Raw genomic sequence first — 16,820 nt, 5'->3', positions numbered from 1 at the left:
ATGGAACATTTTCACTGGAGCAGTTTCTGTATCTTCAGTTCTGTCTTCCTCCCAATAACACACCTGATGCTATTGTCTTGTGTGGCTTCTTCCTATAACCTGCAAACCTCTCTACTGGCTTCTAGTCACTATCTCCCTTCTCCCATCTTTATTTCTTCCCCTGTGATAACAGCAGATGATGCTAATGCCAGGTAGAGCAGTCTCCATGCATTATCTCAATTTAAAAAAATCCTGTGAGTTAAGTACTATTATTAACTGCTTTAAAAAACAGATGAGGAAACTCATCAATCTCAAATAGCTAGTAGGTAGTGGAGCTGACATTTGAACTCAGAGCTAGCTGATTGACTCTGGAGTCCACATTCTTCCCCCCACCCTTTTATTCCCCTCCCCCTCCCCTCCCCTCCCCTTTCCACCCCTGACCTATGGATGTTGCCGGTTCCCCTTAAGAGCTGTATCTCTGAAGGTGGGGGATCTCCTCCTACACACTCGTGGAATGCACCTGGGGCCTGGCTCACCTGACTCACTGGGGCCTGATTCATGGCTCCATCTAGGACACGAACCCAGGACCTTCTGCGTGTAAAGCAGACATGCTAACCACTACACTATGGAGCCACCCCCTGGAGCCTACATTCTTAATCACTTTTTTCCACTACCTCACACACATAACACATACCAGAATGTTTTATGGGAAGCAAGCTAGAATATTATGCTTGGACTCCTCCGAATTGGCTAGTCTGGGAAGGTACAATCACAATTAGAAGAAGGAAAAAGGATGGTACACAGATATGGATTCTCCTTGCTACCTACTGGAGGAAATGTTTATTATCTTGTTCAGACCCGGTGCTTTTAAACAGTTTTTAAACAGACTAGATCATAGCAACTGATTTAACTATATATAAACATATATAAATGCTTCTTGCTTTGTTTTTCTCTAAGTAACAAAATTAACTTGCCTAAGTTAGTATCACTGTAAACTTTCATCTAAAGAACTCATTTAATATTTATTGTCACAACATACATGGCTTTAAAGATGTAAGTACACCTGCGATAACCACAAACTTTAAATTATAAAGGGGACTATCACCATATTATATATTCAGGCAAAATAATATGCAGACTGTTTCAAAAGGAAATAGGACTAAATTTTTTAAATAAATTATATACAGAAACAAATAATGGATGAACTCACAGAATAGGGTTAAAATTTTGAAGACCATAGTAAAAATGTACATTTTAAAAAAACCTTAAGAGAACGGATGAATTTTGTAGCCCAAAGACATTTGATTTGTCTACTTGTGACAGTTATCAAGTTATAAGTTTCCCACATCATGCTGCCCAAGTGGCCAGTGTTTTTAGATTTAATTTTTCAATCACTTTTAAGTACTCATTCAATAAGATGGGCACTTACAGGAATTATATTTATAGGCAATTTGATTTTTTTTACAAATTCTATTTTTCTATTCCTTTTTGTTCAGATTTTCTGAGAATACTACAAAATATCAAAATTGTTTCTACTCCTCCCTCTCCCCACTTGAGAAACATTTTCATTACATGCTTTTCAAAACTATAATTTTACTGGTGTACAATAATACTGTGTCATTTGCCTGCTGATTATTAGTTCCTTTTCTGGCTATCAAAAATTACAGTAATGAACATGCTTGCACATAAATCTCTGGATACACCTTTGTTTGTTTCTTTAGGATAAAATTCTAGAGATAAAAATTATTAGGTCAGAGTAAATATAAATTTATTGAACTATATAATAAATGATTATTTTATAAAATTTTAAATATTAGAAGAAAAAACACCTAAAATCCCACCATCCAGAGGTAATCAATATTAATATTTTGCATGTTCTTTGACTTTTATCATGTATCTGTCTGTGTAAAAATGTATCACACTATATATATTGCTCTGTAACCTGTTTGTTTTCACTTAATGTATTAAGAATATTAGAAGTACAATTTCTGAGAAGATTTCTGATGTTTATTACTGTTACTTCCCAGAAAGGTTATACAAGTGTACACACTTATTTCATTTAATGCTCCAATAATATCTTCTATCATTTGGTCTTTTCCACTTTGCTAGCAAAATGTTATATTTAATTTATCTTTTATTTTTAATTGTAGAAAAAACCACAATATAAGATTTACCACCTTTGCCATTTTTAAGTGTACAGTTCAGTAGCCTTAACGATTCAAAGGGCTGTATGACAGATCTCTAGAACTTTTTCAAATAAAACTCTATACTCATTGAACAACCCCCATGTCCTCCCCCAGCCCCTGGCAACTACCACTCTACCTTCTGTTTCCATGATTTTGACTGTTATAGATATCTCATATAAGTAAAATCACACAGTATTTGTCTTTTTATGACTGGCTTATTTCACTCAGTATAATGTCCTCAAGGTTCATACATATAGCATGTGACGAGATTTCCTTTTTTTTTTTTTAGCTAAATCACACACACACACATTTTCTTTATCCGCTCCCTTGTCATGGATATTTATTTGGGTTGCTTCTACTACTTGGCTGTTGTGAATAATGCTGTGATGAACATATGTTAATAACTCCTTAAGATCCTGCTTTAGATTTCTTTGGATACCCAGAAGTGGGAATGCAGGATCATATGGTAATTCTATTTACTTTTTTATTGTTCTCAACGTAATTCAGGTATTCCGACCTGGTTAAGATGAGGCATTCATTTCATACTTCCCATTCCAAAAACAGAGCAATAATAGAGAAAAATGCAGAGAATATATATATAAAAAAAAAACAAGGATGGGTCAAAACTAAGACCAAAAGCACCATGAATGTAAAGAACACAAACACAGATGTGAGTGGCTAAAGTAGAGGGCTGGATGACTCATGGCCCAGGAGCATTGTGGTGGTTGGTAATTCTGCTTCTGAAAGGGATTCACTGAAGGGACAGGGAACCCAAACATGCTATTGGAGCCAGGAACAGAGGCACCCTCATCTGTAAAAAGAGAATGGGTAAGTGTTGCCAATCATGCAGCTCCTAGCAAGTCGAATGCCTTGTGATCAGCACTGAACAAGTTGCTGGCTCTGTGCCTAGAACTGCCATTAGGGGGCCTGTTATGGCCCTTAAGACAGGAAGGGAACACAGAGGAAGAGGGAGATAAAACTCGCAAACTCTAGACAGGAAGGGAACACAGAGGAAGAGGGAGATAAAACTCGCAAATCCAACAAGAAAAATACCTTCCTCCTAGTTTGCAAATCAGAGTTCCTGAAGACAGGAAGGAATTTAATGCAAAGAAAGAAAGCTAATATTATCAGCGATCAGACTTTGACTATATCTAGATGAAAACAGTTTTTTAGAATAGCTTGTCAAAGACTAAAATAATGGCATGAAGGACATTCAAAGATCTAAATAGATGAATAACAACTTCCAAAAATAAGAAATTATGAAATAAAAAAAAAGAAGTGAAAAAATAAGTGGACATAAAGTGAAAAATTAGAAATTTCAGATATGAAAACAAAATATGAAATACAGAAAAAATTCAAGAGAATAATTAAGAGACACAAAGCATAGATTAAGAGGTCTCAAGATATATTTCATAGGAGTCCAGGAAGAGAATAGAGAGAACTTCACACAAGTGATATTTGAAGAAATAATAGGTGAAGATTTTTCAGAATAGCTAAAAGACAAGGAAGGGCCCTCAGACATAATAAGCTACCCAGACATAATAAGATTGCAGAACCCAGAAATACATAGAGAATCTTAAAAGCTAACATAAGTGAGATTAATTACACATGGATAAGATTATATAGATAGTGGGCTCCTCATCAGCATAGATGCTACCAAAACATAAGGCTACCGCGAATTATAGTAATATATCTTGAGATGGAAGTTATATCTTCAGACATGCTTAGGGAAAGTTACACACAAAAACTTATTTCTAGCCGAAGTCGTTCGTTCAAAAGATAGGACATGCAAACATTTAAAGGCTAATAGAATTTGCCTTCCTTAGACCCCTGCTAAAAAATTGCTAAAGAATATACATCAGAGAAAAGAAAAGAACCCAGAGGGAACGTGTGTGATATAAGAAACAATAGAGGGCCAAGAATCAAGTATGTATCAGCAATAAGTCTAAATTACAGTAACAGAGTGGGGTAAGGTTGACCAGTGAGCAGCTCAAACATGCTAAATTTCTGTGGCAGGGAGGACAAATGCCAACTGCTTTGAACTTTATAGTTATGAATGATATTAAAATTTTTATAACAGCTGAGAGAGGAAGAGAAGAATGGGACTGTGAAAACTTGACCAATTCAACAGAACACAGGAAAAGGGCAGGTGGTGGTAGTGGTGGGGACATTAAACAGAAAATACAAGATAGTAGAAATAAGTCCAAAAGTATCAATAATTACAAATAAAAATGGGCCAAAAATGCCCACTATAAGTTATTTCATAGTGGGATTAAGAAAAAAAAATTCAACTATACGTGGCTTACAGAAAACATCTAAAAATAACAACGCGAGGTGGAAAATAAAGGCATTAACAAAATGCAGATACTAGCCCAAAGAAAGCTTTTGTAGCAACATGATATTAAAACAGAATTTAAGGCAGAATCATTAATAAAGATATTATTAGATAATAAAAGGAATAATCTGCTAAGAAGATATAACAATCTTGATCTATGCACACCTGAACACAAAGTAAAAACAAAGAAAAATGTACAAATCCAGTGTGGGAGACCTTAGTATACTTGTATCAGAAGGTAATAGATCAAAATGTAGAAAGTAGTTAGAATACAAAAGTTGTGACCAATATAAGTACTAAGCTTGATCTACTAGTTATATCTAGAATCTGAACTGCAACAAATAGAGAACATGCATTCTTTTTAGATAAACATTAACATTTACAAAAACTGATCATGAACTAGGTCATTTACTAAGGAAATCTCAATCTTTAAAAATTAGTATTACCCAAGGCACATTTACTGACTACAAAGCAATAGTATAAATCAATAGTAAAAGGATTACCTACATATTCTTATACATAATCATAATCGTATATATGATAATATATATCAGATAATCATATATATGGTTCTCATTATTCATGGTAGTTATGTTTGATAAAGTTACTGCAAACACTTGAATTAGTCAACACTGCACCATTGTTCCTAGGGGAAATTAAGGTTTAGGTTCTCGTGAGCTTCTGGATGTAATATTTTCATCAACAGATCAATACATAACCTTGTTTTATGTGTGTTTCTTTTTTAATAGAATAGTATTAATTTATTAACATTGAACTAACCTTTCAAGTTCAAGAAAATTTGAAGAGCAGAGTAAAACATCAATAAAATTGAAGGACAGAAATAATAAAGAATAGAAATGAACTATCAGAGAAAAAAGAATGTTTCTGCTCAATGCTGCATTCTCAGCATCTAGCAAAGTGCCTTTTAGTAAATAAATGTTTAGTATAGACAATTTAGAAAACAAAGCTAAAAACACCTCTCTGCCCCCACCCCCCACCCCCCAAAAAAAACCCCTCCAACTTAGAGTTCTCTGATTCACTTATTGCTAGCCTTCTCCCTGGTGGACTTACATCAGTGGGGGGTTGCACCTGGAGACAAACTGGAGTGATTTTCTTCAACCTGACCTCTCCCTAATTTGATGGTTCTTAGAATCACCTGCCCTAACAACGCAAGAGTTTTTACCAGAAGGGCCTCACTGCGCCTGGTTCTTCCTCAACAGGCAAATTGTGATTTGTCCCATTGGCTTTTTACAGAGGCTCCTGGTCTTAGACTCAAACTGGGAGCGTGGCTCCCTGTATAATAATGAAAAACTGGTAAACTGAAATGCCTATTAATAAGAGATTTGTGACATATCTTATGTACTCCACATAATAGAATATAGGCAGCCATTACAATTTAAATACTTAATGACACAGGATTAAGGACATATGTTGTTAAAGCAGATTTTAAATAGTAGGCATTGTAATTCCTTTAAAAAATATGAGAATATATATAAATATATGTATGTATATTTATGTCATACTCTTTATAGAGGATATAGGCCAACATGTTAACAGTGATTACTTCTGAGAGGTGGGATTGCAGGTAATTTTATTAATTATTTTAATTTTGATGCTTTTATGTATTTCCAATTTTCTGCAATGAGCGCATATTATTATTTACTTTTTAAGTTGTGTATTATTTTTAAAATCAGAAAAAAAAGTAGAAGTTCTTGAAAATCTATTACTCCCAAGGTCTGGCAGTGGTGCTAACACTTGGGGACAGACGCTGAACTGCTGTGGATGGTCTTTGGTTAGGGGCTCTGCAGTGCTGGGGCTCTGAGGAGCTAGGGGGCCTGGGGCACAGACGTGGAGTTGGTTTGTCCAGGAATTTACAGTCCTCACCTTGGCCCTTGTTACTTCTTTGCTGGTGAGCACGAAGAGGACGTCGCAGGTATCAAGCAGAGAAAAGGGCAGGTCCAGGAGGGAGAGGTACTTGCGCAGCACGCTCACAGACTGAAGTGTGAGCACAGGGCACCCTGGATGGGAGAGTGAGAGGCAGGAAGGGGAGGGAGAGTGTGGTTGCTTCTGGGAAGCTTTCCCCTGCGCACTCTACCTGTCCACTGAGGCTCTAGGCAGTGGCCGGGGAGCGGCCAGATTACTCTGTGGCACCAAAGCTGCTTTTTGCCCATCATTTTCACAGATGAGAAGTGTGAAAGGGCCGTAGAACACCTGGTCAGCCACCCTCTCCCTGCAACACGCTCTAGCAATAAAAGGTTAGTTGCTAGTGGCTAGGATTTGGCTCCCTTAGAGGCAAGGAAAAGGGGCTGGAGACAGGAGTTTCTGTATCAGAAGCCCAGAGACCTGCTTCCTGCTCTGTTACTAAAGAACTGGCAGACTTGGGAAAGTCCCTTAACCTCTCTGCATCTCAGTTTTCTCATCTGTAAAATGGTATTGATAGTGTGGGACCTGCCTGTCTCACAGGGATGACATGTAAGAATCAAATGAACTATAGTCATCTTCCAAAGACGGCACAGCTTGGTAAACTCAGTAAGCCCACTCAGAAAGGGTACACACTACTTGTTTTCATTTGTTTCACCTTCATATCACTCCTGCCTATGAGGGATGTATATTATCCCCATTGACAGACCAGAAACTAGCTCATAAAGGTTAAGCATCAGCATCACACAGTAAATGGTTAAGTGGGGTCAAATGCCACTCTTTAAGTTAGGAGGAGTTTTTACGTCAGGCAGATTAATCCATCGAGCACCCTTTAATCATTTACAACCAAGCTAATTAACTGGGGACTGGGATGAGTCTGGATGGACAGACTGAAAGAACACCAGAAGAAGAAAAGACCTATGCTGTGATTTTGTGTTGGCTGCAAATGGGGTGCCCATATGTGTGCCTAAACATTATTTCTTGATATCTGTGAGGTTGTTTCTGGATGAGATTAGCATTTGAATCTGTGGGCTCAATAAAGTAGACTGCCTTCCCCAATGTGGGTGGGCATCATCATAAAATCAGTTGAAGGCTTGAACTGAACAAAAGAGGCATGGAGAATTTGTTCTTTTCCGCCTGTTTGAGCTGGGATATTGGTCATTTCCTGCTCTCAGGCTGGGACATCTATCATTGGCTCCCCTGCTTCTCAGGCCTTTGGATTGTGACTGAATTACATCGCCAGTTTTCCTGGGTCTCCAGGCTGTAGACAGCAGATCAGGAGACTTCTCAGCCTCCATAATTACATAAGCCAAACCCTTACAATAAATAAATATATACTTAATAAATCATATATAATCTTCTATTGGTTCTATTGGTTCTGTTTCTCTGGAGAACCCTGACCAACACACTCAGCCTCCCAGTACACCCAGAGTCTGCCTGGCTGGCTGGGTACTCATCAATGGATACAACCCGATTTTGAGACCTGGGGGACCCTCACTGACAGAAACAGTGAGCTGAGTCAGGAAGTATGTGGTCAGTCCTTCCCCTTACCTCTGCTTGGCCTAGCTTTCTGTGTATTTATCAATTTCACCCTAATAAGTTTCCTTACTTAGAGGCCTTTTGCAAAAGGGACAGGCTTACCTTTAGGTAACTTCCCTTCTGAGTGCAGGGTCCTGGAGGAGGGAAATGACAAGAGTGAGAGTAAGATTTCCTTTAGTTAACAGGAAGGACCTTCAGAGTATGGTTCCTCCAGGTAGGTTTCTGGGAAGTTTCTTTTCCCACATAGATTTATGGGATTCTATACCTCTGGCTACCTATAGTCGAAGGGACCTTACCCAAGAAAAGATAACCTGGAGGCTGGTCAATGGTTGGTCAAGTGCCCTGGTTCAAGCTTTACCTATTAGAGATGAAGGTAACCGTAGTAGACTCTTCAAGAATTTCCTTTTTTGAAATTATAATGTGAGTAAGGTGGAAGAATATTTTAAAAATATCAACATTTCTTCCCTGATTGTTCCTTTCTCCTTTTTGATCTGTTTCATTCCCACCTCTGACAGTTAGCCATTGTGTGCCTGTATGCCTGTACCCTAAGAGGAGGAGGGAGGCAGGTCTCTGAAGGCTTTGTTTTGAAAATCGTGGGATGGAAGATGAGGTAGGTAGTCCCTACTCTACCCCTAACACGTAGATACACATATGAATATGAAAGGGATTCTGAGGAGTAGAAGTTAAGGAAGAGAAATTGGGAGAGAAATGACAAACTATGGGCCTAACCCCAACAGAGACTGGAGAAGTAGAAAAATCTGAAAAAGGGATCTTGAGAACAAAGGTGACTTGTCTTGCCCTCTTGGAGAGCCCTGGGGATATTCTGAGTTTGGGGTGGTCAGGATCTCCAAGGAAAGAGCTGAGAATGCAGGATCTAAGGAGAGAGGTGAGCAGTGGAGAGAAACACCTGTGCTGAAATCACACAATGCCACCGAGGAGTTTGCATTGAGAGTACCCTGGGGTTGGGGAGGGAGCCCTGGGAACAGGAGCACAGAAGGGCCTTCCGGTGGAGGGAAAGCAGGAAGAGACAGTAGTGGCCAGGGGAGAGAGGACGAGCTGGTGTGAGGCAAGTCAAAGCAGTATTTCAGTGAGTAACAGGCAGGGTCAAACGCCATGGAAAGGTCAAGACAGATGAGAGCTGAAATGAACTTTGGGAATTCAGCAGCCAGGAGGTGACTGTGGAGAAAACAATCTTAGTAGATTGGTGGGAATAGAAGGCAGGCCCAGAAGGAAGGAAGGATGGCTCAGAGGACAAACCTCATCCCCTTGGCATTTCTACTTGGAACTGCAGTAGCTGCAACTGCAGGTGGCAGCGCTTAGGTGATAAGTAGAGAGAAGCTCTGAAGGGAGGAGAGCCGTGGGTGGAATGGAGACTCGGGTTTACTGTCAAGATGGCCACTGGGCAGCTGAGCTTGCTGGGAAACTATGAAATGGTTTTGGGCTTGGGATGGAATGCCAAGCTGGGGGCTGCATCTTCTAGGAAGTGTTTCCTGAAATTTATATAGTGGCTGTGTGGTCCCTGAGCATCTTATCTCCCCACCTTCCATGATGTTGCTTTGGTAGCTTCAACAAGTAACCATGTATAGCAAGGCAAATAACGAAAGAAGAAAGGGCCAGAGGGAGACCTGGAAAAGAAGGGGTGAGGAAGACAATACTGATCATGTACTGCATGCTGCTCTGTCAGCTGCTTTGTATCAACATATTTTATTTCTTCAGAACAACCTGACAGATTAGGTGCGAATATTCTCATCTTTTGGATGACAAAATTAAGGCTTGAAGAGGTCATGCCATTACTCCAATTTACACAAGCTTGCTTACTAATGGAAAGTGGCAGTGAGGTGCCCTTCAGAGCACTAGAAAAGGAGACAGGAGGTCTGAATTCTAGTTTCCGCTTTGTCTCTGGGCAGCTGTGCAGCTCTGGATAAAACACTCCTCTTTTCTGACTGTGCCTGTTCAGCAAGGACTGCAGGAAACGATTCTAGAGCCTTGCCCTCCACTATGACTTTAGGTGACCACAGATGGATGACACTTCTAGGTAAAACTGCCAGCCTCTGTTTTCAGATATGGGAAGGACACAATTGACTGAGGCTGAGAGGAGGGGCCATACCTGGAGGAGGTGGAGAAAGAGAAGGAACAAGTTCAGTAAGAGAGGGAATGGATATTTGAGGATAAGGGCCTAGCAGGGCTGAGTGGATGGAAGGTGAAGGGGTAAAATTACAGAAGCAGATCTCTGCTTCTAGATGGAGCATAGCTACCCTCAAGATAGCTATGGTGCCAGCAGTCAGGGAATTTCCTGAGAAATCCATAAATCTAAACCATGCCTGAGGAAAATGCATATGGGGGATGGAGATCTCAAACGGGAATGAGAACTCAGGGGCTTTATGGAAAACAATGTAACATGCTAGTACAGGAAGACTTTTTTGGGGGGTGACAGGTTCCTAGGGGAACTGGTGACTGTGAACTTCCTCAGGAGTGTTGCTGTGGGGACAGTGGAGGGCCATAAGGTAATTTTCAAAAGAGCATGGACTTAGGCATATCAATAAATTGTTTTATCTCAAACACAGTGACCCTCATTAGTGTACAGAGGACCCAGAAGTATGAAAAGTCTGTGACATCCCAGCCTCTTCCAAGGAAGATGGCCCCAGACAGTTCTGTCTGCATAAAGCTGTTCCTTGGGGTTCCCTGCTGGGATCAAAGACTTCTTACTTTCCCCACTTCAGTGGCTTCAAGTGTCCCCCAAACCCTGTCTGTCCAAGTACTCTTGGTTTATTTGTAACAGACCCAATCTGGCCTTTTCTTTGTGGTAGCTCCGTGAAAAATGACAAGGCTTGGTATAAGTCTGGAATGAGGTGGACCCACTATTCTAGGTGTCCATGGGGCTGAGAGTCCACTCCAGTCTTTCGACTTCAAGGCCTCAAAGTAACCACATGGTTGGCTGGGAAGACCACTCCTGGGCTACCTCATTTCTTCCATGTATTGTGACAAAAAAAAACTGCATCTCAGATTATAACCAGGGGATGTGTCTTTCCTCAACCTGAAGGGGCCTAATGCAACTTTGGGTCTTCTCTGTAGGTGTGGTCTCTGGCTAGGATGGGATGTGAACAGGCTTTATAGGAGAGGAGAGCATGCTTGCCTGTCTTCATTTCATAGTCAAGGAAAGAAGAGGAGCTGTATAGAAAGACTCTGTAAGTAATAATTTCTAGCATCTTCTAGTAGGCGATACACAATTTAGGGACAAGGCTGGAGGGTCCTAACACTGGATAGGTTTTCATAGGTGACAGATCAGATAGTGAATGGAGACCTGGGATTCCTGGGTTCTGGTGCTGCCCTGCCATTGTTTAGCCTGGCAGTGCTGGACAAACCACTTCGCTGCCTTGGTCTGATGAAGAGGATGGACTTAATGATATAGGTAAGGTAATTTCCATATATTTCACTGCTCTAGTCTGAGCATGTTGGGCATGTTTAGAAGAAGGTAATTAGGTAAATCCTTCACTTCAAGTTGTTCCTTTCTTCCTAGCTGGGTCAGGTCTGCCACACTGCTGCTCAATGGTGCCTAGGAGAAGCGCTTCTCTAGAGGATGGGAAACATTATATATGTTTGACCCTGAATAAGTCCCTAATATTGTTGGTTCATTTTTTTTTTTACCAGTTAAATATAGATACATATCAGTAATATAGGGTGACTGTAAAGAACAAATTAATTTCACATTATATATGTATATCTTTCTTCTACAAAGAAAGATTTGAGATAGTGTAAGAATATACAACAGAAGATAACAAAATAAATGAGAATAAGAGGAGGAAAAAGAAAAAGCCAGGAGGCACACTGGTTCCCAATCCTTAAATCCTCATACATGTGTTACAAGGCGTTGCAAATTTGGCCCTACAGCTTTTCTTGGCCAAAGCAAAGAGAGAAATAAAATCAATTTCCCCTTGCTGTATCCATGGGGTAAAAAATTCCCAGCTATTTAGGAGACAAAACTATAATTAAGACTTGAGAGAGAGTTCTCATGGGGAGGATGTGGTGAGACGTAGTGAGCAACATGACCAAACACTGGCTCTCTGATAATAGTAAGCTTCACGGGGCTCAGATAATGAGTGAGAAAGCACTTTAGATACCGTCTACCCTAAGCAAATGAACAAACCTCTCCCACCTTCATCACCCAGAGAATCATACCTCACAGCTGCATACAGAGCAACATGATTGCTGTGACCACTTACTCCCCCTGCATCGAAAGTCACCACCTGCAGAGAAATACAGGGTTTCATTCATGCCTCAACTTCAAACTAGCTGTGCCCATTCCCTTGGGAAGGAAAGAGGAGTGCAGAACCATGAAACTTTTCAAGTGCTGAGTATATCTGAACTGACTTTGGCTTAGATCAATGGTGTGTAACTACTGGTTTAGATGATTGGATGGAGACTTTCCCATGAGGCTTATTGTTTATTCTTGTTCCTGGCCTGTGAAGCAAAGTAGAATTCATTCATGATAGAAACCTGGGTTCAGAATATCTGTTTCTTATCTGCCTCGCCAGTCATTAGCACATTTAGTTTTCCTGGCTGGCTGCTCTGTAAACTTTGTTCATATAGATGCTGCCTGATTTATTGAGTCTCTTTCTCTTTTGCCATTCCAAAGGCACAACAGCTTTGAGGGACAATTTCCACCATGCCCTGGGGTTAAATTCACAGAAAAAAATGTTTATTCATAGATTGTCCTGTTCCCATTTTCACAGATATAGCATCTGTTTATTAACTGCAAGCTTAGTCTAGGTTCCAATATTTCATTTCTACACAGATTGATTCTAAAAAAACCCAAAGGACAATTTTAATTTTATTGTTTATATAAAAGTAAAGAGAACAGTTTATATTATATAAAACAATATAATAATAAAAGGATAGCTCAAATCATAAAAGAAACAAAATAAAGAAACCAAGTACTCAGAAAAAGAAATAGAAGTGGTTAGAGGAGATAGAAAGAGGCAAGCTGTCTCTAAAGAAAGAAAGTGACCACACAGCATGGAACTGGGATTGGAATAGTCTGGAAAGGGATTCATTATCAGTCTTTCTATACTAAAACATAAAACATGTTGATTCATGTACAGAAAACTCTGAGCAGCTAATATATACTGAGGACAGGCTGGGAGTAGGGGCTATAGATTAAAAGAGATTTAAAGTCCTATCAACTGATCCTGATTCACGCAAGCTGCAAAAAACAAAAACACACTTATGATACGAGACTACTGAAAATGTAAAACACTGATATTAATTTTTAGGTATGATATTATACTTATGTTACTAAAAGACTAGGTTTCTTTTAGACTCTCATACTAAAATATTTAAATATGAAATATGATGACAAGGATTTGCTTTAAAATATTACAAAGGTAGAAGAGGTGAACAGGTATTTAAATGAAAATAGTGCTGATTGTGTGTTAAATACTGAGACCAAGAGTGATAGGAACACAGAAGTTCATTAAACTGTTCTCTTTACAAGTCCATGTAAACTATGGATTTTGGGTGATGATGTGTCAATGTAGGTTCACTGTAATAAATTGTGAGGGATGGAGGGTAGGTAGGTTCTTTCTGCTCAATTTTACTGTGAACCTAAAACTACCCTTAAAAATACAGCCTATTAAATAAAAGTTAACCATGTAATTCAGGTATCCCCTTCTGATCCCATTTTTCCATGCAACATGGTATGTGGTGGAAGGACCTACATGTACTCTTCTCTCTGACACTAGTTAATGTCAGCCCACTGGACAAGTTACAGAACTTTGCCACTGTAAGTTATTTCAACCTTCAATGTCTTGGTTTCTTCACCTGAGAGATCAGAAAAGTAATATCTGCCCTCTTTTCCTCATTGGGTTGAGGTGAAGATAAAATAAAGCCACACAGAAGTGTTTAGAACCATACAACAATAAAAGCTAGACTGTTTCAGCTCTAAGTCTATTGTTATCAGATGGAGCTGGACAGTTGGGGCCAGGTCATTATCATAGGCATGCTGGAGGGCATGCCACTGGTTAAGAGATTTGGGGCCAAATGGAGTTTGACTCAGTCACTTTTCAAATTCTCCAAGGTCTCTGTTTTTTCCTCATTTCATTCCTTCTTTTTAATCTCCCTTTTTCTTTCTGTTGCAAGGAGGATTGAGCTGAGTTGTATCCAGCTCCATGGACTTTTGCAGGTTTGCGCATAATAACATTGGTACCTGTAGTTCTTTACAGGCTCCATCCACTTTTCCCCCAAGTTGCAGAATCTCTATTCAAATGAAATATTACCCAGAACCCAATAAACAAGAGATAACAGTGGGGCTGCTCAACCGGGGGCAGTTTTTTCCCAGAGACATTTGACAATCTCTGGAGACATTTTTATTGTGACAAATGAGGAAGGTTACTACTGGGTAGAGGGAGGGGTTATCTAGTGGATAGAGTCCAGGGAAGCTACTAAACATTCTAGAATACACAGGAGAGCCCCTACAACAAATAATTATCAGCCCCATATGTCAATAGTGCCACTGTTGAAACATCTTGCCCTAAGGGAGCAGAAACTAGGTGTGTTTGGTGCACTGCCCCAGTTCACAACAGATAATATCACATAGCAGGTGCTCAATAAATATTTGTTAAATGAAAGATTGAGGTAGGGGTTGGGCCCAAGACCTAGCCTGGTTGACAAATGTACTTTCCAAAGCTCTGTTCTGTCAGCTGTTCTATGTGGTTCTTACAACACTCCTTCAGTGAGCAGGACAGATAGCTCAGCATTCATTCAACAGAGATGAGACTAGACAGAACGGTTTCCTTCCATCACACTGTGCTAATGGCTGCAGAGCCAGCTTTGGCTTTGGACAAAGAAGAGCTTTTGGTATCATCTCAGCATAGCCCAGGTGAGAAATTACCTTCTCATGACTTAGCTCTGTGTTCCTTGCTTCTGCCTATGCTTCCCTGTTGGTGCTTTATCTTCTCTGATTGTGCAGTCGATACTTCTAGTCTGGACAAGGGACCTGGGGCCCTCCCAAGATTTATGCACTCAGCTTGGTAGGAACACTGCCACAGAGTGACTTCTCACCTGCCTAGTATTCATCCCTCATACCTGGAGTGTAAGGACTGTGAGTCTGTCTGAAAGTGCATGTCACTGCATCATAGGGGGTTGAGTGGAAACCCATACTTAGCTCGATTATGGCCACTTATGTCTACACTGGTCATAGTGTTAGCATGGCCTTATACTTCTATTCCCAACCGCACTGTGATAACTTGAGAATTCCCTTATTAATAGCAAGGTGTGTTAAAGACCTGTTTTCAAAGGATTTCCTTGTTTACAGAAATTAAATCCATTCAAGATTGTCCTGACAATAAAGGTCTCTTCACTCTTTTCAATGAATGTGAGCAGCTCCAACAACAGAAGAATCTCCAGGCAGACAGGTGGCAGATAACAGTTATAGCAGTTTCGAGAGGAACATGGTCTGGGGTCTGTACTAGTTCTTGGGGATATAAAGATGTCATCATACAGTCCTTGCCTTCATGGGCCTTACAGACTTGTTTGCAAGACATGGTCTGTACTTTAAAGGATAAATAGCAACACATGTCACAGGCACAGGACACACAGCAAATACTGTAGGAATCCCCAGGAAGGCAGAAGAAGTCAGGGAAAGCTTCTTAGAGAGGGTAGTCTTGAACTCAGCCTGGACCACAAATCACTTTTCTGGGACACAAACTTGGCAGACTCTTCTGAGAGCAAGAATGGCATACAGAGCTGTCTGTGCCCTGAATATCCTCCCTGTTTATTCAGAGCTAAGGCCAGCTGCTATGCGGTCTAAAAAACCTGGCCCTTTAGCAAGGACCAATCCTTCTCACCAGTGTCCAGTAAGGGTCAAATCAAAGAAGGCCAAGTTTAGAAAGATAGGAATTTATCCTATAAGCAAGAAGTTACTGGGGAGATCAGCTCTTCATACACACCAAAGTATGGAACAAGGGAGAGTATTTGGGGGCTAGTTCTGGGCTACCAAGGGTATTGGGGCAAACTTCACAGATTTCATTGTTTTACTTTAGGTGGACAATGAAGACTAGCTCTGTCTACACCTGGGCTGTGGAGCCCTGAGAAGTTCTGACTGTGTGGGCAGGGGCAGTCAGCAGGGCGAGGAGTCTGATGCCTAATCTCAGGGACGGAGCCCCTTGGGTTTTCACTTCAGCCCTAGAAAGCTATAGCTGGGAGGTATGGGTCTGCAAGCTGCTGGTAACCATTTTTCCAGCCAGGAAAAAGAACGAAGCCAACACATAGAGTAAGATGGAGAAGAGTTCTGGCAGGGTCGGGGACCTACCTGCATCTCTCTACCTGTATGTAATTTGGAGTGAGCCAGTTAGGTGCTCTTTTGGCTTGTGTGGGCTGTTTCAGCTGTATTTCTGTCATTAGAAAACAAAGATGGTCTGACTAATAAATCAACAAAAGCTGTTCTTACAAAAGGTCTAATAAATCAATTCACTCAGTAAACTCATCATTGAGAAAAGCCTAACATGTTTCTCTGCCAGAAGGATTCATCTTTTAATAAGAATTTATCAAAACTTAATTTTTGATATGATTGGGGTTTTAAATGGTTGAATTTTAGGTATTAACTCATGAAGGACTATTATTATTATTTTAGAAGTGGACATTAAGATTTCTTGTGAGCTTTAAAATTGACCATTGGCAAGGCCTATTCCAACAGATCCTGGGAGAGCTGAGATGTGTGTTCCCAGACGCATCTACCTCTGCAAGTAAATGTTCATTTCCACTATTGCTATGTGACTCGAACGTTCTCCCTGCCGTGGTGTGAATTTATCCTCATGTTTTTTGGAGTGAGAAATTGAGGCTTAGTGTCACTATTTGTCAAACTTGGG

The 16,820-nt window shown here is 40.2% G+C and overlaps 1 protein-coding gene across 3 annotated transcripts in view; it reads right to left on the bottom strand.

Annotated features, from left to right (window-relative positions):
* Positions 1-16,820, bottom strand: part of PIGL (phosphatidylinositol glycan anchor biosynthesis class L) — a 67,167-nt gene that overhangs the window by 620 nt on the left and 49,727 nt on the right. Inside the window, exons 4-6 of one of the 3 annotated variants that reach the window (XM_016145132.2) lie at positions 12,136-12,203; positions 8,062-8,093; positions 6,385-6,518 (exon numbers count right to left, since the gene is read on the bottom strand). In XM_016145132.2, the coding sequence (XP_016000618.1) occupies positions 6,385-6,518; positions 8,062-8,093; positions 12,136-12,203 (234 nt within the window). Of the gene's footprint in view, positions 1-2,439; positions 6,519-8,061; positions 8,094-12,135; positions 12,204-16,820 lie in introns of those variants that run through there. The other 2 variants (XM_016145131.2, XM_036223880.1) reach the window with 2 other exon arrangements.

This window comes from Rousettus aegyptiacus, unplaced genomic scaffold, assembly GCF_014176215.1.
Source record: "Rousettus aegyptiacus isolate mRouAeg1 unplaced genomic scaffold, mRouAeg1.p scaffold_m13_p_6, whole genome shotgun sequence".
NCBI lineage: Eukaryota > Metazoa > Chordata > Mammalia > Chiroptera > Pteropodidae > Rousettus > Rousettus aegyptiacus.
The sequence above is the reverse complement of the archived record's forward strand: the minus strand, read 5'-3'. Positions and strand labels throughout refer to the sequence as shown.